Genomic DNA, 25256 nt, shown 5'->3' with positions numbered 1-25256 from the left:
AGCTCCCTGGTAGAAGTTCACTCTTAACACAATAGCAACACAAAGAGAGAAGTATCAGCTCAGAGCACTGGAAGCACCAGAAGACACAGAGACAGCCTCCAGTGTTTAATTGCTATATTTTAGTTTTTTCTGAACTGCACTCAGTGAAGACTCAGAGTTGTACACAGTATGGTGGCCTACACAACAGCACCAGGTGACGTGGAGACGGGTCTTGAGGAGAGGATGGTGGTTTTGGTAGAAAAGAAGTCCTCTGCAGGACGGATATTTAAGGCATCGCTGGCCCTTCTAGTTGTGGCCCTTCTCCTGGGAGGCCTGCTGTTTGCTTGGTACTGGAGTGGACGACAAGAATTGATGGTAGGGACTGTCTTTCCTTATTTCATCTTTTAAAACCTTGTATTTCATGTCATAAAAGAACATTTTTTTGAAGAGTTAATATCTCTAATCAATGTGTTTTCTTCTCTCCATACAGACACAATCAGGCGAAAAAGAAGCGCTAATCAAGAATGACACTTCCGAGAAAACAGGTGATTATACGCATGGGTGCTCATGTAAAGAGAAGCGCTTGTTTATTTCTTTTTATAGTATTTACTTGAGTCATTGTGGACTATTTGAGACAAGCTCACATTTGTTTCCTCTCCCTCAGATCACCACTCCATGTTGAGGCAAATCAGCAGCAAAGCCAAGGCAGCCATTCATTTAGAAGGTGAGTCATAATACCTACCTTGATTTGGTTCTCAGCAAACAATGGGCTTTTGATCTTGGCCTTCAAAAGACACTCTTCCTTCCACTTATGTCATATTTGCAGCTTCCTCTTTAGAAGTCTGTTAGTCAGGAGCACTTAAGGAAGTTGTTGGACAAGTTATACATTAGCTTCAGTCCATCTTTCATTCCGCTTTCCCTATAACATACCTGTAGATTATTAAACACCCTGTGGAGAGAAGAACCAAAGTGTTTCAAGGTCGTAACAGTGCTTCTTCTTGCTTTGTTTTCCAGGTAACTGCGATGAAGACTGCGAGAGTTCCAAAGGCGAGCTGCAGTGGAGAAACGATCAAGGCCAGGCGTTCGCTCAGGGCGGCTTCCGACTTTTGAAAAATCAGATCGTCATCCCAAAAACTGGCCTCTACTTCGTCTACAGCCAGGCGTCGTTCAGAGTGTCCTGCAGCGATGGCGACGAGGAGGGAGCGGGAAAACGCCACACGCCTCTCAGCCACAGGATCTGGCGTTACTCAGACTCCCTGGGCAGGAGTGCCTCTCTGATGAACGCGGTGAGGTCGGCGTGTCAGAACACGGCCCAGGAGGGCAGCTACAGGGACGGACAGGGCTGGTACAACGCCATTTATCTGGGCGCTGTGTTTCAGCTGAACAGAGGAGACCGACTGTGGACGGAAACCAACCAGCTATCAGAGCTGGAGACCGAGGACGGCAAGACTTTCTTCGGCGTGTTTGCACTTTAAAATGACTCTTTTCTGGGGTAGAAAAGAACACGATACAAAGCTCTGCACAGTGCCATATGTTTTGGCTTTGTTTTTTTTTAACATTAAGTATGTTTTTTGAATTTTCTTATTATAATTATTCATCTCATGGTGATGTGGAAAGGTTTAAATCTCAATAGAGATGAAGCTTGTAGCCAAACAGGCGGTGCAGATTTTTAAAATCCTATAAACTGTAACAGTTTGCAACATTTGTTTCTATTTTAGGCACTTTTTGTACATTATTTATGCTGACTTGAGATTGTAGTAGGCTGGACCTTCTTTGCTGTATCAGACACAGACAGAGCTCTCTACTGGAGAGTTTAGGTTCAAGGACTATGTACAGAACTATTATCGCAACCTGTATGTATTTATTTGTATTTATTTATATTTAAATCGTTGGGATTAGGTGTTAAATATCATATTTATATAACTTTATGTGCAATTTTATTAAAATGCAAAAAAAACTAACAAAAAGTTTGTGTCACTATGGATGAACTCATTTCATGGCTGAGTTAGCTGAATAGAAAGTTCAGTTGGCAAACATCCGCCAGCCAGGGCAGTAGCTCACACACACACAAACACACTCACACACAAACACGTTTACACACGTACACACACACACACACACACACACACACACTGCAGCAGGCCCGGCCTATTATTTGGCAGAGTTTGCTATGAAATTCCTCCACAGCCAGCAAATACTTCCTTTGTTGGATCAGACAAGATGAGGGGAATTTCCTACTTCTTGTGCTGTAGCTGAGTGCTGTGTCAGGTGGAGGCCCACAGAAGCCTCAACCCAGAGCGGGTTTTCCCCAATGACAACCCCTACCACCACCACCACCCCCTTCTCTACACACACAACCCCCCTCCTCCTCCTCCTCCTCCACACCACCAACCCCATCCCTGTATTACCACATTCTTCATCTTCAGTCAGCTGGAAAGAGACGCTATATGGGAGGGAGTGTGTGTGTGTGTGTGTGTGTGTGTGGGACTGCAGCACAGCTGGTTTTGTCACATTGTCATCATGTGAAAACACAGATTATGCAAACTGGATGTAAGTGGGAGCCATTTGTCTACTTTAGTTTCTTTTAATCCACAAACATCCTCTTATTGTCTCAGTCACGAGGTTCCCGCTGGCCTCAGCAGCTGGTCATTATATTGAAAACCGCTTCCCACTTTTGTTTAATGATCTCTTCTTCTGAGTTTATTTGCTCTTTCACTCTCTAAGGTAAACCTGGAGAATAATATAAAGTTTTACTGACAAATATACTCAACCTGTCAAAAGGTCACTGGGTGTCAGAAAAGCAATAAATAACTGGTGACATCTAGTGGATGATGTAATCATGCTCTGCTGTGTAACACATATGGAGGCTCTTTAGGGAGCCGTTTCATGTTTATACGTTGCTAAAAAGCTGAAAAATGAATCTTGGAGATGTGGTTTTATTTAACAATAGGATGTAGTGTTACCACGAGCTGAAAAACAGCTGATGAAAAATCCACAAAAACATTTCAAACTTTCTTGTAACGACAGTTTTAGTTTTGCTCAACAGTGTAGTTTTTTGAAAATGAACCCAGTAATTCCCTATTGTTTGTCTATTTCCACTGATGTGAAAGGTATCACTGCAACACAAAAATAACCAATGGAAAAACAATTATTTTATTTATGGTAGCCATATATTTGCATACACATACTCTGAAATATATTAACATTTAAGATGTCTTAGATATAGTGAATACAAATATCCCAAAATCCATGTATATTGTCATATATGTGCAAGATAATAGAACATTTCCTAAATTATTTCTGCATTCATATGTTACACTATCTGATCCAGGTACTGCGCAGTTAATAAATATGGCCTATTTCATTCATTGATGTCCTCCTCCATACCCTGAGCTAAAATGAGAAACAATATTATTTATTGGAATAACAGCAACATAAAGTGTAGTAACCATAGGTTGTTCAGTTTAAAGTGCACACTGGCATGTATATATATATTAAAAATATTTGATAAAGTATTGTTTCACCTGCTGATAGAGCTGTTCAGGTACATTGCTTTTATAAAATCTGGAAATAGCTCATGAATGAAATAGTACATTCAGATTAACTGCTGAATAAATACAATATGTCACATTACTTTACACATATCCTTCTTTGATACATTAACTATTTACCCAAAGGCAAAATGGAATAAAAAAAAAGAAAAGAAAAAAAAATAGCATCCATCCAGATTGTCTGTTATGTGAAAACATAAGAAAAAACATCCTTTAAAAATAAAAAAAGGCTCACAATAATGACGTGTAACAGATTCACGTGTATAAAAACTGTGCTTTCTCTGAATATCTACAGGATTAGCCATCGTAGAAGCCCCACATCTCACCGCACTGCTGCTGTAGAAATATAAATTGGCTTTCATTTCCAGGAGGCAGAGAGTACAAACTATTCTTCTGGCAAGTTGGATGTTTTTTTCCTACAAAATGTGAGATTCAGCTGCAGCAGTAGCCGGCGATACATAAGATGCATGATGAGGGGTTTATTTGATGGCTACTACTGTACTAGACTGTTAAACAGATACAACACAAACCTAAAAAAAACAAAATATTATTTCAAATGGCAAAAATATCAAAATTCTCCCCTATACACAAGCAAGCTTGGATCATTTTCTCCCTTTCAAATGGATCACATATTTAGCAGAGGACTGGACTTTTAAGATGCAGTGTACTTGAATACACAGTCCTGACAACAGACATCCATACATGCCAAGCTCCTCGGCCCCCTTCTAAATTATGGCTGTTTAATAATGCACATTGTTAAGATTTCCACACAGTCGAGCTCAGCCTCTCTCTTCAGGGGAAACATCGGGGGAAAATAACTGTACTTTCCCCCTTTTGTAAATTCCAGTTTTTCACGCCTCCCCCCTTTAAAATGAAAACAAATCATTTGAACAACAACTCCATGACAAAAAAGATCAGATATTACAGAACAATATAAATCACTACTGTATGTGCTTGCCTAGTCAACAAACTGGAGAGACAAACGGTGGAGACGATATAGCAAAGACACAAACACGAACGTTTTCCTTTTGAGATCCTCCACGCGGCGTCTCCACAACAGAACGAGATAACGAACGGGGGACAGAGAGAGAGAGAGAGAGAGAGAGAGAGAGAGAGAGAGAAATGATTGAGAGATCTATCTGTTCACTTGACCCTTGATGAGACCTCGAGTGCTGCTAGTCTGACCAGTCACTAAAGCCTCGTTTGCCGGGGTTGAACACGGTGAGATCGGAACTGTGAGGACGGTGGTCTACCTGTGTGACTCTCCCCCCAAAGCTGCCGAGTGTAAAGCACTCCTGTGAACTTATTTGTGCTTCCACGCCGTATTTTTAAAAACAGTGTCACTACACCGCTGTGTGCTCGTCTCCGAAACAAGTGAAAGTCACAGTGTCTCAATGTGTTTTGTGTCCCCTGTGTGTGTGTGTGTGTGTGTGTGTGTGTGTATTGTGCGACCATCTCCAAATTCCCACCCACCCCCTCACCCACACCCCTCCACCCTCTCCCAGTGCCTCGCCTATTTGTACAGCAGTGGGATCTGGCTGTTGTGGCAGTGGTTGCGGCTCATCTTGCTGTCGGCCGGGTAGAGGTTGGAGGAGTTGGAGAAGGAGGGCGGCAGGGTGTGATTGTCCGTGGTGGGGTTGGGGTAGCCGGGCGGGGGGAGCAGGGACTTGGGATCCGGCTGGGAGGAGGGCGGCGGGGCGCTGTGGTTCTGGTTCTGGCCCGAGGAGGGTCGGCGGCGGTTGCGCAGAGCCTGACGCTCGGCCAGCTGGTTGCGGAGCGCCGATACCCGTTCTTCTTTCTGAAGACACAACAGAAGGAGAGAGAGATTGTTGTAGAGGTGTCACACTTTACTTCGACCCCTTCCTCCCATATTTAGCATTTCTAAGCATTTATTAGCATTAATAGCACTAATTTATTGCTATTAATTAGTTGAGTTATTTCTCAAGCAAAAATACCAAACCATATGCTACTTCCAGTCCAGATCCATTGTTTTTTCTGGCAAAATATGATGATAAATAAAATATTAAGTTAATTAAGGTTTTTGACTGTTGGTCGGAAAGTCCAAAGGTTCTGGTAAACTATGATGAACGTTATTCCACAATTTTGTTACATTTTATAAACTAAGCTATTAGTTTCCTTACCCATTTTTGTGACTTTATTGTGCTACACTTCAATAATAACCTTGAATAAAAGAGGGAAGCTTTACAACCCATTCTATTTCCAGTGTGTGAAAGAAAACCATAGAAACAAGGTTACATTATCAAAGACAACCTACAATGAATTACATGCAATAAATAAAGCAATAACTGCAAAGGTTTTATGTTGACATAAATTAATGTCTTTTTTCTAAGTCACAACATGTGTGTTATTGTTATTCTTTATTTTTTTTCATATTATGCAGCATTCTGCGGTGTAATTTCTGTACAATCAAATCTACACAAATAAAACGGCAAATATACCATGCATCTTATGTGTAAAAAACAAATGCACATAAATTCATGAATGTGTTTAACATATATGTCAATGAATGTGTTTTATACAATGAATTATGTGAATAATATGTCTGGCCTTTTGAACATGCATGTTTGACATAATAACAATGTGTGTGTGTGTGTGTGTGTGTGTGTGTGTGTGTGTGTGTGTGTGTGTGTGTGTGTGTGTGTGTGTGTGTGTGTCTGTATAATTTAAAACGTATATAATGTCTTCACCTCCTGGATGATCTTTTGCAGCTCCCTGTTCTCTCTCTCCAGCTGCCGGGATTTCTCCTCGTCGTTGTTGTTGGTGGACGAGCCGGTCTTCAGGGTGTCCTGTTGCTCCGACTGCCACTCGCCACGTGTGATGAGACGCCGCATCTGGACCGCCACAGGAACAGGAAGTCAACAAATAACACAGATGAGGCCTGAGAGTACAGCGTGCTGATTGATTAATGAGAACCTCTCTCACTTGTCTAAATGCATATTTTGGTGAAAAGAGCACCGCTGACCGCTGTGCGTTTTCTGGACTGAGCTCCAAAAAGCAGCCAGACAATCAAACAGTTGGGATGATATTGTGAGGGTTTGTTTATTCCTTTGATTTTCTGTCCATGTCGTTTGAACTTCTGTAGGTGGCACTCTTTCCTCTGTCTGCACATCCTGCAGCAGTGCTCGTGTATACTACCCAGCTCTTCCTTTATTTATTCCAAACAAATCACTGGAGCTGCTGCCAGACACTTAAAATGTCTCATTTTGTTTGTGCCAGAGGACTTTTTTATTTTATTTTATTTTTTTAAAGCAGCTACACACAGCTTGTTTTACTAACTATCTCATGTCAAAGCTTATTACTGTAATAGTGAAATCACTAACAGATAAAAGGTTTGACCATTTAAGTAGCCTTCTTATTTGATGGCACAGCCACTCCAATATAAAATTGCACTAAAACATGTGTAGTACACTCTGGACCTTCTCACTAAAGACCCCCACGTTTTGACCTCTGGTTTTACTGCATTACGAGTGTATTTTTCAGTGTGTGCAGCATTTCTTTGAGGTGTCGGTGACGAGTTAGAGCACCTTGGGTACGAAAAGCACCACCAGAGTGATGTAGACAGAGAAGACGACTGCTAGAGCGGCAAAGGCAAAGGAGGCGTCCTGCTGCGAAGACAGGATCATGGTCACTGGAGCCGTGATCAGGCACAACACCTGCAGGAGGACAGAAAGAGGAGGTAGAGAATAAAGGAAGAGGATAAAAGTAAGAGTGAGGTTTATGGTAGAGAGAAAGAAGGGCGGCAGGGAAAGTAAGAAGAGAGGAGGGGGAGAATAAAACAGAGATGGAGAGCGAGAGAATGAGAGGGGAGGAAAATCACATCCATAAAAGCATTAGGCATCTGTTTATCATTCCGCGGAGGGCTCCCATGTGAAAACAGCATTAAAAAGTCATGACTGAAGTGGCAACAGCGCGCTGACAATCACCACATTGTCATCTCATCAGGGCCCGGAGCTCCCAGCTTAGCAAAGAGGAAGGAGGTCTCTCCACAGACACCATTAACTATTGACATCATCATAAAACTGGAATGTGTATATCAGAACATAAAATAATAACATTAGACTCACATTACGGAACCATGTGATGAAACGAGCGCGCAAGCTACATTTAATGCTCTCATAAATAACCATGAATGATAGAGCAATGATAAATCCTGACTTCGACAGAGGAGGCGAGATCAATGCATTCAATAATTACTTAAGTATAAGCTGAGAAATGTGGATGCTCGTTTAGATGCTCCCTGTTTTACTTGTTTATGTGAATCGAGTGCAGGAAATGCTGGCAAAACGGTAGTTTAAAAAAAAAGAAAAATGGTAATAAAAAATGTTTCCCCTGCCTTTTGATCAAAGCAGAAAAAACTCCTCTGGCAGTTAAAGTGACAGAAACCACTTTTCCCAGACATTTGACATCAATTACAAAGTTACACTGTGTCAAGAGTGTCAGGGAAAGGCTGCGGTTATTTGTCTAAAGTGGCTAAAGTGAACATAATGGCAGCTATTCCGGTGTAAAGTGCATCCTAGGTGCCGCCGCTTAAGATGATTCACTTGCTATTAACAAGAGCTGAAAAATGTTTATGACTGACAGCTGCGTTTACCACTGTACTTTAGCGGCTAAATGGGTACAATTTGAAACCTATTCCCGCCGCACGGCAATGTAACAGCTCCGTACAAATATATATATATATATATATATATATATATATATAATATATATTGAATGTTTTGCAAAGTATGTTTGACTTGCATGAGATGGCGGCACAATGAAAGTTTGTGATAAACCCTTTTCGTATTTTATTGATTTTATTTAGCGTTTATTTCACCACGAAGTCCCATTGAGAACACTTTTTCATTTTTATAAAGGAGACCTGGGATATGACTGTATCACCACAGGCACCATAGGCAATCAAAATGCATGATTCATACAAGACAGCAGCCTGTGCTGGCGGTATTATCATTTGGAAAGGACCGCGTCCAGGGATCTGTATTTTAGAGAATCAAATCTCAAGGCGTACTTGTCGAAAAGCTTGAATACTTTATATATTTATAAGCCTGTTTCTGTGTCTCGTATTGCTCAAACCAATCATTATACCAACATGTACTTTTTCAAATCATCAAACTGTAATGTGCAGCACATCCCAGAGGTTCTTTTTGAGAGGAATTACATACATTTATATTCTGTTGTGCCCACAGTGGACTTCTTGTTGTTATGATTTTTGCAAAGACGGTGACTCAAGAAACCTTGATCCTGCAACTAAAAACTAAAAGAACAGTTTGATTTGTACACTCAATTGTAGCTGCACAGGACGTATTTCAGTGTAATGTTCTCTCGAATGTAGCCAGTTACCTGCTCAAACAAGGAAACTACATCACAAGCACTGAGGGGGCATTAAGTTATCTGTGAACTCCATTAACTTTTATAAACAACCCGCAGGAGCTGCAAAGAGTAGCCCTCTGAGGATAAAGCTTTTAAGCTCTTGCAGCTAAAATGTCTTGACACTCTGGTCAGTTGACTGCTTTGCTCTGAAATAAGCAGGAAAGTGGCTTCTGGAAGCCAAAAAGCTGAGCACCAGGCAAAGTAATCAAAGAGGCCATGGCATTGATTAACCTCCCCCAACAGATATACTGCAGCTATTTGGCACTATGAGGCAATAAAAATGGTATTTATTGCCATTTTAAAGATATTCAGCGTGCTACAAACTGCTCTTAGCAGACAGCAGCATCCAGAAACAGGATTTGAGGCGTGATGGTGTCATTTCTTTTTTTGGACTCACAGCGACGTTGTAAATAGCCATCCCCACGGCCCGATGGTCGTTGATCTTTTCAGTGGAGACAGACTTGGTCTCGTAAGCCAGAAATATTCCCAGCAGCAGCAGCAGACCCTTGTAGCCATAAACCACACCTACGGGAAGAAGAGGGGGGAACAGTGACAGGACAAGAAAATGATATATTATGATGTGTGTTAAACAACTGTAGGCCATAATTGAAGGGAATGCAGAGCTTGTGTGCACAGTATTGTGTTGAAAAAATGGATAGACAAAATTTTAGATGGGAAAATGAAAGAATAGGTCCCTGAAAATAAACAAAAAATATATATATAAGTGTATGTTTGGGTGTGTTGTTATTCTATACATCAGCGTACAGTTTAAACTTTTGTTCTTTAAATTGAACAATTTGTCTCCATACTGGTTACCCAGATACTGTGATTGTATCAAAACAGTTAGAGTAAAACCTTAATTGAGGTGAGCATAAAAAAAGGTCAGCTACTCCAATCTTCTTCACATGGAGAGACACCTGTTAGTAGGCTTTTCCTTTTAAGCAACATCTAATATGTTGTGCTCGTTTGCAGGATGTAGCGATAGATGCAGTCTTATCGACATAGTGAGGCATCAAAGAGCAGAAAACAGAAGCTGCTTCTAGTGTAGGTAACAGTGTGAACAGCTCGATGTGGCCATTGAGTGAGCAAGTGAGTAATTACGACCAAGTTGTGCAGAGGAAGACAACCAAAGAAATGTAGATGCAATAGAAACTAAAGTGCGAAAGGGTTGATTGTGCTGAAAGCCAGTTAGACTGACAGAGAAAAGAGAATATAAAAGTGACAGAGAGAAGCAGAGAAGAAATAAAGCGGCTCTGTGACTGAGTAAGTTCGACACTTCTTCACGCTGTCCATTGTCGCTTTATACCGCCTGATATTAAAGCACCATCTTTTTCTCCTCTGAGAAAGGAAATGCTATGGGGCAATGGCCCAGTTTGTGACCCACATTATTTGAATTTCGGCACCATTATACTTTCATAAGAGCCGCCACGCTAAGAAAGAAAGAAAGACAGACAGGGAGTGAGAGAGAGAGAGAGAGAGAGAGGAACTGCGTGGGTTGGCAAAAAGAGGGAGAAAACAGGAATCAAACGTAAAGAGGAGGGGAGGTGGTGGTGGGAGCTGAGGGAGGAGGCTGTGATATGAGGCCTGTTTAATTCAGAGTGAATGGTGGTGACGTGTGTGTGCTAGTGTGTGTGTGTGTGTGTACGCATATGTGTCTGCATATGCCCATGTGAGTGACAAAGATTATTCAAATACCAGAGCAGGGAAAAGAGTGATAGAGAGACAGACTGAGAAACGGAAAAAAAAGAAAACAGAGAGGACGTATACCGAGCCACGTGTTCATCTTCTCCGAGCTGCAGTGCTCCAACAAGGGCTGAATCAGGACGTCCAAATCTTCTTTAGGGGCCTCCCTAGTGAACTTCTACTCGCATTGGCAGACAGAGGGGGAGGAACGGAAAGGGATAAAGAGATAGAGGGGTAAGAGGGAGAGAGTCGGGGGGAGATAAAAATAAACGATGAGACAGCAGCATTCTGGAGAAGGAGGCAAAAATGCACAGTAAGCAAAAAGCCCAAGTGACTGCACGGTTGATCCCCCTCGGTCCGACCCGTATGTCAGATATGGATGACTGAATTAAAATGAGTCTCAGATAAATATGCGATAAATATGAAATATAGCTGTTTAAATATAAGGCTTGGCAGTAGTTTCCGTCGGCGCTGTGAAGATGAGGGCTGATGAGGACGTAAACAGTCTACTCTTGTCTCGACACGTCAATGTCCGGGTTTTGTGTTCCTATCCAAAAAAATGTAATCTTTATTTTCAAACGACATATGACACATGCATATCGCTGCTGTCGGGCAGAAACCTTGTATGTCCAGAACAGAACAAAAACAACAACTATGTTTTTACGATAACTGAACTCTGCGTCTTTAAAGTTTTTTCTGTGTCTTAATATATTTAATTAATAATAATAATAATAATAATAATAATAATAATAATAATAATAATAATAATAATAATAATAATTAATCCTTTATTAGTCCCACAGTGGGGAAATTTACAATTCTCTGCATTTTAACCCATCCCGGAGGAGCAGTGGGCTGCTAAGAAGCGCCCGGGGAGCAACTTGGGGCTAGGCGTCTCGCTCAAGGACACCTCGGCATGTTGACTGTAGAGGCCGGGGTTCGAACCACCAACCTTGTGGTTGCAGGACGAGCGCGCTTCATATTGTAGCTAAATCAAGCTCAAATGGAGTTACAAGGTTTTTGACAAGCGGATGTCGGTAAACATGTTTTGTCCGTCACCAATAAGAACCCCCAATCAGCCACTGAGGTCACATTGCTAGCTGGTTATGCTAGTTTTAGCGTTATCACAGCGTTAACATGAGAGCTAAGTTTGATAAACAGCTAAACTGCGTAGTTTTAACCCAGTGGCGGGGTCCATGTGAGGGGGTGAAGAAATACCAATATCTTTGGTTCATTATGAGCCTTAAACAGAGTCGGACGAAATCACATCACAACTGTTTTTCTTCAGCTCTGCTGTTAGCGACGATTCATTAAAGAGAAAAGCTGAATTATAAGGTTTTGCAGATCCACAGGAGTTACAAGATTTAGTCTTTGTAATACTTATCATTGGTTAAATAGAATATTATAGCGCTGATGACAGCGGCTCAGACTGTAAAACCAAAACAACGAGCTTTAAGAGACTAAAATACATAATAGAGCTGCTTGAAAAGTGTATGTTTAGAGCGACTGAGTCCTTTTGTTCAGTGCTTAAAATATTGATTAAAGCAGGTTTAATGAAGTCATTTACTTTCATGAGACCTTTAGATGATACATGTTTAATGAGGCATGAAATTCATTTAACATGTTTGTTTGGCTGCTGGGTGGATGCTGATTTTTGTTTACAATAAATCCCACAGGGTACCTTTAAGTGTTTACACTATCAAACAAACACAAATACATTTCATTATTCAGGTCGTAAATGTCGCTGTTATGGTGCTGCTGTTTGTCTGTGCTTTGTGACATCCATCCTTATTTTAGATTGTTCTCTCTCAGTGTAAGATGAATTCTGTTCTTTTTTTTTTCATTAAACAATCTCGGTGTCTCATTACTGCGTTATTGACTCATGACAGCAGTTGCACGGCCTGTGCAAACGGGCGATGACACACAAATTATCTCATCTGTCTTTTGTACTCTACCTCCACCGTGATGTGCAGAGGATCCACAATCTGCCAGATCATGAGTGACAGGAAGTCGATAGCCAGCAGCACTCCAACTGTTGCGTAGAGTTTCCATGGCTCCAAGTGTTGCTGCGTGAGGAAAGACACACACACAGACACACACAAACACAAACACACACGCACAATAGTCATCACTATCCAAGGGCATCAGCAGCCAGTCCACAAACAAAGACAAACAACCAGGACAAATAATACGACAGGCGTCCTTGTGATTTCTGGATGACTGGGCGCGAATTGTCTTTCTGGATGTGTGTCTCTGAGTGTGTGAACAAGTGTCTGTGTCCAAGTATATTTTAGGAGCAGCAGGAGTGTGTGTGTGTGTGTGTGTGTGTGTGTGTGTGTGTGTGTGTGTGTGTGAAGGCGACACACAGAGAGCTGCAGTAGCTTTATTTAGGCTGCCACCTGAAATCGCTTTTTATGTGGACAGTTTCCTTGGCCAGCTGATATCAACTCTATTATTCTTAACTTAACCCATAATGGAAGCAATAAAGCCGTAACCGATAAAACAAGTCACTAAAATGACTTCGCCCACCGCGCTCCCTCCCCTCTCTCCTGCCACGCTGTCTTACTCCCAGCAACTCCAACATACCGACGGCCATTCAAGCGTGCAATGACTAAAACGGAGAAAAGAAAATAAAAAGACGAAAACACATTACACAGTCCTGGGCGCCTCTCCACTTGAGTTGCATGAAAAATGATTTGAGAAAGCGCTCATTCTCCCCTTCGATTTGTGAAAGTTTCTTTAAATACTCACAGCAGAGCTCTCTGGCAAATTGCCCTTCTGTGGACATGAAGGGAGTTGAAAGTCAACCCGATTCGTTGTGCTTTGGCTCAAATAATAAACCCCCCCGAAGGTTGGATTTCTGCATAGAACTTTAATACTCATCCATATTCATAAATATTCCATAAATGGCTTAATCTCTAATTCTTCTGATTAGGTCTTAGAAATTCCCACAACACATCACAAACTGGCAGTATCTCGCTGGCTCCAGGATACACTATCTTCAAGAGGAGGCACACACACACACACTGCCACATAAACACACACACACACCAGCATGCAAATAGTGCTGATGACGTTGGTATCAGGGGGCTGGCTATGTGTGCCCCAAATCTGAATGTTTCCATGCATAAATGTTGCACGTGTGTAGGCGCATGTGCTTTGTGTGTGTGCACGTGTAAAGTACAGTATCTATGTCAGTGTGTGTCCAACACACTTATCCCTGCACTCTCGCTACAACCCTGCAGTAGTGACTGAAGCCGAGCCGGCCTCTTAGAAGCTTATGTTACTAGGAAGCCTGCAAAGTTTTTTACTTTTTACTTTTTTTATCAGCCGGAGCCACACACGCTGCGCAGCCCGGCCTCCTCTACCATCCTTTCTCTCCTCTCCTGAGACCGCTGAGAGGCTTATCCCTCCCTCCCTCCCTCCCACACTCTTCCTCCCTCCCTACCTTCTTTTTCTCCTTCTTTTCGTCCTTCTTTGTGAAGAGGGTGTGGACCCACCAGATCTTGGTGAACATGCTGCCATACGCCAGGCTGAAGCCGAGGCCAAGGAGCCACAGGCGGAACTGGAAGACGGGAGAGGAGAGAATTTGAATACAAGAAAAACTTTATTCAAGGGTGTCGGTTTGGTTTCAGAACTGGCACAATTATATATGTATATTTATATAATAATTATTTTTGACATTTACAATCAATCAATCCAGCACTTTTTTCTCTTTTTGTCAGCCAACGCAGTCTCTCTCTCTCTCTCTCTCTCTCTCTCTCTCTCTCTCTCTCTCTCTCTCTCTCTCTCTCTCTCTCTGTGTCTGTCTGTCTGTCTGTCTTTCTTAGCATGGCAGCAATTACAATGACATGTGTTACTGCATTTTCCATAACATTAGTAAAGTATACAAAAATATTGTTTAACAGTATGGATGGATGGATGGATGGATGGATGGATGGATGGATGGATGGATGGATGGATGGATGGATGGATGGATGGATGGATGGATGGATGGATGGATGGATGGATGGATGGATGGATGGATGGATGGATAGATAGATAGATAGATAGATAGATAGATAGATAGATAGATAGATAGATAGATAGATAGATAGATAGATAGATAGATAGATAGATAGATAGATAGATAGATAGATAGATAGAAGTTTGAGGAAATTAAGAGATTGCAGTAGAAACAGAAAAAAAAAAAACCTATCCAGAGTAGAAGGTCAGAGGCAGAGTGCAAGAGTGAGGCAGAACAAAGCATGAGAGAGAATAACTGGACAGGGACAAAGGGGACAGACACGACAGAAATGGAAATCTCCCTCTCGCCTCCACAACAAAAAGACTCGACATGAGTGACAGAGGAAGGACTCCCACTCCTCATCAGTGCCGGGATCCCATCGTCTGTGCTATTCTGACACCCAGAAAGTCATGTCTGTGCCACAGAATTCCAAAACAACCAAAAAAGTGGATTTAAATGTATGTATAATTAGTGAGGCTGGATTTAATGAAATGTGTCTAAAATGATAAACAATGCTTGTTTTGGCACAAGCATCAAATCAATAAAACCAAACATTTCCCCAGCCCTACTCTCCATCGTGCCCTCTGGCTCCTCTCTACCTCTGTCTGTCTCTTTCTCCTGTTACCTGGCAGACGACGGGGAACTGAGATCGGTGGACGTGGTGACCATCAATCCCCAGCGGGAACACGGCGGCCAGAGCCATCATGCAGCCCACCGCTGTCATGTTGTTCAGGTACGGCTGGGAGTTCTGGATGTAGCTGGAATAGTGACAGATTCACACATCAGGACCAAAAAAACAAACAGAGTAAGAAGAAACAACACTGCTGATTATCATTTCTGCTTAAAGGTACATTTGGTGTTTTGCAAGTAATAGGGATTTATTGTGTTGGTGACTTTTCTGTCTGCTCTTAGAAATCTTATCAATTGTTGTTAATTTCTCTAAAGTTAATGTTGGTTTTTAATACATAATTTACAATCTTTATTTCTTGATTCAAACAATCTGGTGGACAAAATGTCAAAATATGGATCGCTGCTCTTTCCTGAGCGTCTTGTTTCATGAGTGACTGTCAGTCATTAGCCAAAGTTAGTATGAAGCCCTTGAACGGTGCAACGCATAATATAGGTGAAATGAATATTTGGTCACAACAAAAATGATGACAAATAAAAAAGGAAAATTTGTGAAACTGAGTACAAAACAAACTGAGCTGGAATACACTTTAATGTATCAGGAACCAAGAAAGTGAAAAACTAAAGTATTATCAAATCAGACTGAATGCAATTATAGATGTGGTTAATGGTAACTATACTCCCACAATGCAATGCACAAATTAAATGGGATATCTGCTCACAGCTGAGAGAAATGTAATTTAAAGAACAGTGGTGGTAAAACAGCTCCTAAAAAATACACTTTGCTTTGTACAGTTATATTCCAAACTCGCGGTTTAATGGATGTCTGACGTTAAATATATATTTTGTTCCTTCCTGTATAAAGCCGTCAAGTATTCTGATTCTATGTAAAGTATGACATGGAATTAAAATGTATTTGGAACCAGGTGATAATATTAACAATAATCAATATCTAAGTTTAGGGTGTTAGCATTTGCAGATATTTCGTCATCATATATGTATTAGAAAAGTATAAAAGATGACATTATGATGGTGCTAGTTGAAAAACTAAGGGAGCATGAATGTGTTTCATGGCAATCAATCCACATATTGTTGGACTTTTTACTCAAAAACACGAATGTGAACGTCCTGGTGACGCCAGAAATAAAAAAAACAGGGATCACCAAAGTGAGTAGGATTCATCCTCTGGGGACTATATATGTCAGTACAACATTTCCATGGCAATCCTTTTAATACTTCTTGATATATTTTAGTCTTGATCACAGTGGTGTGCAGCCTGTGGATTTTCCACATTAACACAACGCTGTTTTTGGAAAGACAAGAGATCTAAAAACCTGGACGGACAAAACCTGAACTACCGGCCTGGCTACTTCCCTTTAAAACAATTTTTCAGCTAACATTTTGGCTTGAAGCAGTCCTTAAATAAAATACATATATCCTATTTTTTCGAAAGGCTGCAACAATTCATTGTGGGCGTCTTAAGCTCCTGATCCACATTTCTCTGCCTAAATCTTTGACACCAGATGAAAGTTTTTAAATCTGGTGACTGCACTAAAGCGTGGCTGTGGTAATCATGTTCACTGTGCTCTGTGTGGAGGTTCAGACAGGAGCTTAAAGGAGAATGAAGCAATGAGTTATTTCCCATTAAAAGAAAAAAACAAGGTCCAGTGGTTTCCAATGGTGAGAGAAGTATTCAGATCCCATTACTTAAGTTAAAGTATTAATTAAAAAAAGAGAATGTAAACTCATGTAAGTATTATCAGCAAAATGTACTTAATATATCAAAAGTAAATGTACTCACTCTGCAGTAAAATGTCCCGTCAGTGTTTCACTAGTATATATATGATGTTTCTGGATTAATATCACTGCTGCATTACTGTCTATTTTGCATTTTACTGGAGATGTTACTGTACTGCTAATTTTAACTACTACAGCTCAGAAAAAAACACTTTCAGACCTTCAGTTTATCAAAATAATAAAAAAAAAGAAAAATCCCCAAATTTTGGAGTTTTTTACTGGACAGGAAGGGCCTGCAATTAGAGCTGTCAGGTAAATGTAGTAGAGTAAAAAATACATTATTTGCCACTGAGATGTCTCGGAGTAGAGATAGTAGCATAAAATGGAAATACTCAAGAAAGCACCTCAAAATTGTACTTAAGTATAGTACTTGAGTAAATGTACATTCCACCACTACTGATTTCTATCCTGTTGAAACAATGTGTTTATAGAATTGCTACACTAGAGACAATCTAACTATAATTATACTCACAAAAACTCCAGATTTAAGATGTGTGTATTTAATATAATCTGCTCTCTACCATAACACCCGTCCTCCCAGCACAGCAGCTTTCCTCTGCCGCTCAGCTCATTCTGCAGCAGTAGGTGTGTTTTCTATTCTTTCATCCCGTTGACCTGCCCTTTTGTCGCTCTGAGGTCATGCTTCTTATTTACTGTACAGATACACACTCCTACAACCAGCAATACGAACACACACTGGCCCCAATCCAACCTTTCTAATGCTGTTACATAGCATGAATATATGATGTTCAGTGTGAGTTTCTGATGTGGAGTGCTGCTTTCCTCTGTTTTATGCATCACTGCTTGAGGTTGCTTTAAATCAAGACAACTATCAGAAGAGAAATCTTTTTCTCTTGCATGTCTCCCTGAATCATTGTTGAATAGCACGAATAAAAGTAAGTTCTTGTTCAATCTGATGTTTGCCGTTGATGTTTTAGATCACAGGGATTTATTCTGTGCTAAAACTTGACTCTGGCTTCACTGGATACATCACAAGATCACATCACTGACCGGACTTATAACCAGATAGTTATTTAAACTTGAAGTAAGTTCTTTTTTTGTCCACTTGGGGACAGAGGAGACAGGTTGTAAACACAGCAATGACATATTATCACTAGTTAGCAATCAGTTGATTATCTAGACCATGGACTGTATTTAAAAAATGGACATAGTCGTGGTGACATCACCCATTGGTTTGTGGACTGCGGTTTTGAAGCCTTGATTTCGGCATTTTGGACATCGCCATCTTGGATTTGGTCCGTCGCCATTTTTTGGTATATTCAACTCTAAATTTACTAAATGAACATCATACTGTATTGGAGAAGAATTGAAACTGAAGATTGAGGCCATTAACTCCTATTATGTTTACTGATTTAATAAATCAAGTGAGAAGTATGGTCATTTTCTTATAAACTCCAATACAATCAGACTTCTTTTTGCAACCAGAGGAGACGCCCCCTGGCGGCCATTAGAAATAATGCAGATTTAAGGCACTCAGGCATTGGCTTCACTTTTCAGAAGCAGAGGCTGCCGCCTAATCTACACACCCAGCAGTAACAGACGCAGTAAGAGTCCACTGTTCCCTCTTTTAGCTCTGTTTTTGGTCTCTACCAACTTTTGATGGAAATATGCCATCACTAGGAGCGACCCCTTTCCCTTTGAAACATTGTTATTATAAAAAGGGTTCCCACACATTTTTACCAATGAATTTTCAAAACTTTTCCATAAAATTTTCCCTATTTCGAATTTCATGACCATGGGAACCTTGAATATAACCGCTTTAAACTGTGTCGCACTGTTTCTAAAAAGATTCCTCCTTCAAGACTGTGATTGCATTTGATTTTTTCTTCGTTTTAAAAAATGGTTTTGTTTTTTTTGTCTCCTAACAAGGCAGTTGGTGGCAAACTCGTCTTATGAAAACAGCTAACTGAATAAATTTGATTTGATTTGACTCGTAGTGTTTTGGCTGCTGAGACTAGCCCTCAGTGAAACTGTGTTTGAAACATAATCAGAGCTGGAAGAAGGCCTGACTGGCAAACCCAGAGCCAGCCAGAGATCCCCAAAAGGAACAAACCTCTCCAGCTTTACGGAAAAACTCTTGATAAGCTCATGGATGTACGGGGACTTTAAATCACTTTGACCCGGGTCAAACATAAATATACTATGTTGAAAAGACATCAGAGATGTGCTTCAGCGGGTTCACAGACATGTTTTAAGCCTAGAAAATCCAAGATCAAAAGGAAGTTTTTTTAAGGGAGTGTATTTGCATTTGGTCTCGGGCTAGGCTTAAGATGCGACAACGAAACCAGCTGCTGGATTGAGAAACGCCACACCCAAATCAACAACTTTGTAGTCCTTAAACTCGAAAAGCAGAGGTGCCATTCTGCATTCACATCAACCCCAACAGAGGGAAGGATCTCTGGTTATTTATTTTCCCCTCCATCTCACTTTCCACAAATACTCACATTCACACATGGAGTACAACAACAGTGAATGATCAGCTCTGCTGGAGCAGCTGGCTGTTGTTACAGAATGTCATTTCCATTCACTCATCTCAAACAGGTGACCTTCATGTAACAAAACAGTGTCTTTAACCTCTGAGGCCCCCATTTAGTCGATTTATCAATTCTCATTACTTTCATCTTTTTAAAAAATCCTCCTAACGGGGACCTCCTTCTTTGGAGGACGAATTTATTGTACCAATTATTCGAGATATCACTCAAGGACAAACATGATGACAAAAAAATGTAGTATAATAATGAACACAAGGCTGCAACTATGATCATTTTTATTTTTCAATCATCTGCTGATTATTTTCTGGTCTAATAATTACATCATGCTCCATAGAACATCAAAAAATACAAAAAGTCCTAGAGCCCAAGATTGTGTTGTTAAATGTCCTCTTTGGTCCAAACGACAGTCCAAAAGCCAAATATATATTGAATTAACTATAATTTTAGACCAAGAAAAGCGACAAATCTTTACATTTGAGAAGGTGAAACCATTACATATGCAACATTTTTGCTTAAAAACTTTAAAGATTAATCCATTCTTATTCTAACGCTTGCCGATTGACTAATTGTTGCAGCTCTACTGACACACACACACACAGTTTTATGTTTTTCAGTGATGGACTTGGAATTAAATGATACAATTCAGTGTTTAGTGAGCTCACCGGACGTTGCCGTTGTAGATGTTGAAGGTCAGGCAGACGATGCCGAACAGAATGCCGAGGCCAGCGAAGACGGACACGGCTGCAAACAGCTTCTGAGACAAGAACCGGTACTCTTCGATCACCACCGTCCGATCAGCCGGAGGTCCAGCACCTGAATGGAGAGAGAAAGAGAAAGAAATGTGAGGAGAGAAAAGGTTTCTGGTGGCCTTTTTCTCACCATCGTCTCTTAAATATCATACCCAGGTCAAATCTCACTGTTTTAACAGGATAATGACTTTACTTGGAGCTCCTTTCTCACCTCTGCACATGTGAACTTCTCGCTCAGGTTTTCATTTGTTACACAACTATTCCTGTTTTTCACGTGTAAAGTTTAGTTTAGTTACATTTTTATTCTGTGCCAATAATCTGGCTGACCCAGATTGGATTACAACATCACTATTTTACAAAACATATTCGAAAGTATGAGATTGCAGATACAGGATCAGGATTTTATATCTCGTGTGGCCTGGGAACACCTCGGGGTTCCCAAGGAAGAGCTGAAAAACGTTGCTGGGGAGAGGGAAGTTTGGAATACCCTTTTTTTTATCCAAGTAACTAGCCAATCAAAATGTTTCATATGTTAACAGCCTACTCTCAATCATTGTGCATCATCCATTTATACAATATCAATATCTGTTTTTATTTTACTAAACAAAATGATGCAGTAAATATAGAAAAGAACTAAATGCAAAGCTATGAATGTCCTCCAGGAGTTACCGTCTGAAAATGGGCCATTATCCCCGTACTAAAATTATAAAATTATATATCATGACTCTTTCCAGTGTTGCTGTTTGGAACAACTATAGACACTTTAATTCCTGACATGGTCGACGCGTCTATTTTTGTTCGAGCAAAACTTGACTTCTCCACATTCAAATGGCAGAATGCCCAGCAGTAAACAGCTCTACATACTGTGTTTTATTTTCCCTGATTATTGAGGTGAAAGCAAAAACTTTAATCAAAAAGAACTCAATGTGGACTAGTAGTCATGATTCTGTTTGTTTAAAGCATTAAATAAAAACTCTACTTTTGGTGTCCAGAGTTGTTTCTCATAACGGGCACAGTGGTGGGAAGTGACACTAGTGTTATTCTTAAGTACAATTTAAAGTATTTGTATTGTAGCATTTCCATTTTATGCTACTTGATACTTCTACTACACTACATACTAAAAATATTCACTGCATTCATTGAGGTAGTTATAAGCTTTTTGTCACATACAAAACGAATTAAGTTTAAAAGTTTTTAAAATATGATCCTTTGTAACAGATTCAACTACCAAAAGTAAATGAAGTAGTTGGTGTAAAAATTTGCCCCACCTCAACTAACAACAATATTGCAGTACTGCTAAAAATCTTTTGGATTACTTTAAAGTCAAACATTGAAAATAAAATGCATTTTGCATATTCAGCATTTACACTACTTACTTTGATATACAGTAGAATTTATTAGGGATTTAGAAATGGTCAAAACAAATTACCCTAAAAAAAAAAACATGTTGTCATAAACATACATAAAAAAAAACTGACCAATTTATCCTCGACAATGTAACAATAATCTGATTGCACACTCTTTCAAATGTAATCTTAGTTGTTTATAGTTCATTATTTGTAATAATCTGATTACGTAATCCTGATACATATAATCCCTCACCCTGGATTGCTGCTTTACTTAAATAAATGATTTGAATACTTCTTCCACCACTGCCTACAGTGCAATAGTACACACATGTTAACAGCCTACAGGTTAGCATCAGAGCATGAACTCCACAACCTCCATAAAATATTGATAAAGCTGAAGCACAGAGAACAACAACCAACCAACTTCAACGGACACCAATGACTGACTCCTGAACTCCAATTTCATTTTTATACTGTAACTTAATGTAGCAAGCAAGAAGACAACGTTGGTGTTGGTAAGAGTATAAAAAGTGATTGTGTTTATACAAACTACCCAATTATTTATGCTTGCTTAGCTTTAAACCAGATGATTCCTCAGTGACAACGGTTCAGAGAGGAGCAGATGGACAGGGAGCATCCTTTTTCCCCTTAACAGCCTCCGACTATCTGTCTGTCTAAATCTGGGACTGCTTGCAGATTTGTGTGTAAGAGTGTGTGTGTGTGTGTGTGTGTGTGTGTGTGTGTGTGTGTGTGTGTGTGTGTGTGTGTGTGTGTGTGTGTGTGTGTGTGTGTGTGTGTGTGTGTGTGTGTGTGTGAGTGTGTTTGGATAAGGCCTGTACCTGTATATGTACTGTATGCATGTTAAGCACCTATACAGTAAGCATGAATGCTCATGGGAGTGCATCTGAGTGCACAAGAGCATTTATGTGTGCATACAGTGTGATTGATTTGGAGTTTGGAGTGTGTGTGCATGCATGTGTGTGTGTGTGAGAGAGAGAAATGGAAGTTGACAGAGTGTGTGTGTGTGCATGTCAGAGGGGAAGCAGAGCAGGAGTGTCAGCGCCGCGTGAAGCTGATGTCAGAGGAAAGTGTCAGAGTGTCGCCCCCTCGAGGGTCGCAGGGTGTCAGAAAGCCCATCATGCTCTCTGTTTAGATGCTTGTCACTGCCGTCGCACGACCAAACGGCGTCTGGTGTCATCTGACTGAGGAGTGACGATATAAGTGGGTCTCTTTCTGCAGGGTTCACACAGTTATATTTAAGACCTTTTAATGCCGTATGAGATCAATTTATACGTTTCTTGATCAAAGCGGACAAAGTATATTTGAAAAGGCCAGAAGGGACGATATGGCCAAGAATTTTTTATTTTAGCACTTCCCAGCAGTATGCAACAATCATTCCTAATAATACAATCAGTGTTATTAATGTGATCTGGACCCGGATAACCAGAATAAAATCGCACAAGTTTATCTTTAAACGATCACTTTCACATAATGAGCTTCCAAACTACTGTAGCGAGCAATAGCAGCAGTGTTTGTTTCAGGTCTGATGATGCTGATTAAACAGCTTCCTACGTGCACAATCCACAACAATCACACTCCTAGTTTATTAGTGTAAACCAAAAGACCACAATCGGATTAAAAAAGCATTTTAGAACTAACATCAATGTCTTCGGCAGTCAAGATAAAATATTTAAGACTTTTGTGAATAAAATGACTTTTTAATACCTTTGAAGGCCTTTTTTTTTAGAGGAAACTGAATGCAATGCTTTTTAAGCCTTTTGAAAACATGCAGATACCCTGAATACGCTTCAATTAAAGATTTTCCACATTCCGCATAAAGAAAATGTGTTTCGAGAACGAGAAATGTGTCTCCACCTGTCGATTTACAGCATATAATCTACTGCATGAGCTACACGAGAGCTTTCAGTCCTGACAGAGTAGATAACACATGTCGATGTGTTGAATAGCACAACTGTGCAGTGACCCGAACTCGTCACATATATATGTGTTTTGAAAGGTAGGACCGAGTGTGACTTACACCACCGGGGTTTTAACAGTAAACATGTTAAAGAAGGCGCAAAGAGAGAAAAGGTGAAAGTGGAACTCATACGCTCTGCTGCAGAAGTAAGAAATCTTTATTTAGATCCTGTTGTGACAACGCTAATGACTAAAAGTTTAGCCTTGGAACAGAGCCTTTTTTCAGAAGTATGTAGTGTGGGACGCTTGTTTTAAAAAAAAAAAAGTAATCTAATATCTTTCATTTAATGTTTCTGTTTTTGTATCACCTTTCCACAAAAGAGCCGAGTCCATGTTGAGTCACGTTGAGCAGGACAAAGAAGAACGAAAGTCCCAGAAGAAGATTACCGAAATCTGATAAATCACCTCAACTCATGTGATTTAAGGCAACAACTGTTTCTCACTCTTTTAAGAAACTTCAAGTATTTTTTCTTGCTTTTATAAGGTCTTTATCTTTGCTTTTATGGAATATGACTTAAAGTGTTGTGCTATTATTTAAACCTATTTCATTCTTCGTTTTCTATCTTTTTTTATTGTATTTTAATGTTTTGTTTGAAAACTTTTAATTCATTTGTTTGAATATTATATATACAATTGGACATAAATCACACATTTATTACTATTATTATTATTATGCATAAAATAAGATACTTAACGCTGTATATGTGAATGAATGAGAGTACATCATGGAACAGTAATAATTAATGCTGCCGGTGTGTGCATATGTGTGTGCATGTGTCCACTGTCCATTCACTCAATGCTTTCGCAACCATTTAAACCCTCCTCCGTCCTTGATCAAGGAATCAGGACAGGGTGTTGCCATGGAGACCCAGCTCTATAACAGTTGCCACAGCGATTAGAATGAGAGCTGAGCTGAAGTGGTTGTTAGGGCGACCGTGAAGAGAGTGAGAAAGTGAGGCGCCTGGTAAACACACGGGAAAAACAAACGGCGGGGTTAAGCTGCGAACCACCCCGTGTGTGCTCCACCCTGTCAGCGTGGAGCAAATCAAGCGCTACCCCCCCCCTGTCAAACAAAAAAACAAAACTTCCCCGATTTGACACAGCTCCACAGAGCAGAAAATTACTCATTTCCTCTCAACAAGTAGATGTCAGATGGATGTGTCTTTATTTGGTAAACAGTGAGAAATGAAATAAAGCTCCAGTTGAGGAAGCAAGGAAGAAACCCGGTCAACAAAACTCACCGCTGAGTAGGAGAGAGAGTCGGTTTTAACCCAGCGGGTTTTAAACTGGGCTAACAGCGAGTCAGTCACGTTGCAACAAGCCAAACTAAACAGCTGGCAGCCGGCCTGGTGAAAGACATGATGCCGACATGCATACAGGTCAGCGGTCCCTCGCCACCGATGCTGACCTGGAAATCGCTCCATCTTCTGGGTTCAGTTAAACCTTGGCAACTGATCATTTCCCTTAAAAGCCTATAAAAAGGGAGTCTCTCTACGGACCACCGAGGCGAGCAGGATTGATTAGTGGCACACTCTGTCCAGGCACAAGTATGTCACCTCTCCGGGGACGGACGGGGCCAGTAAACAACCACGGAATTGGTCTTCGTGTCTGAAGAAAATCAGCAGTAATAGGTT

The 25256-nt window shown here is 40.5% G+C and overlaps 2 protein-coding genes across 2 annotated transcripts in view; one reads left to right on the top strand and one right to left on the bottom strand.

Annotated features, from left to right (window-relative positions):
* Nucleotides 1-40: 40 nt before the first annotated feature.
* On the top strand, nucleotides 41-1869 carry tnfb (tumor necrosis factor b (TNF superfamily, member 2)). The gene is made up of 4 exons (XM_054621296.1): nucleotides 41-354; nucleotides 470-524; nucleotides 644-703; nucleotides 994-1869. The coding sequence occupies exons 1-4, from the start codon at nucleotides 169-171 to the stop codon at nucleotides 1452-1454; spliced, it is 762 nt and encodes a 253-aa protein (XP_054477271.1). The 5' UTR covers nucleotides 41-168; the 3' UTR covers nucleotides 1455-1869.
* A 3174-nt stretch (nucleotides 1870-5043) lies between these two features.
* Nucleotides 5044-25256, bottom strand: part of gabbr1a (gamma-aminobutyric acid (GABA) B receptor, 1a) — a 58990-nt gene continuing 38777 nt past the window's right edge. Inside the window, 9 exon segments of the mRNA XM_054622129.1 lie at nucleotides 5044-5328; nucleotides 6239-6382; nucleotides 7076-7204; nucleotides 9319-9446; nucleotides 10689-10782; nucleotides 12560-12670; nucleotides 14053-14169; nucleotides 15236-15368; nucleotides 20210-20360. Coding sequence (XP_054478104.1) covers nucleotides 5044-5328; nucleotides 6239-6382; nucleotides 7076-7204; nucleotides 9319-9446; nucleotides 10689-10782; nucleotides 12560-12670; nucleotides 14053-14169; nucleotides 15236-15368; nucleotides 20210-20360 — 1292 coding nt within the window.

This window comes from Anoplopoma fimbria, chromosome 20, assembly GCF_027596085.1.
Source record: "Anoplopoma fimbria isolate UVic2021 breed Golden Eagle Sablefish chromosome 20, Afim_UVic_2022, whole genome shotgun sequence".
NCBI classification, from domain to species: domain Eukaryota; kingdom Metazoa; phylum Chordata; class Actinopteri; order Perciformes; family Anoplopomatidae; genus Anoplopoma; species Anoplopoma fimbria.
The sequence above is the reverse complement of the archived record's forward strand: the minus strand, read 5'-3'. Positions and strand labels throughout refer to the sequence as shown.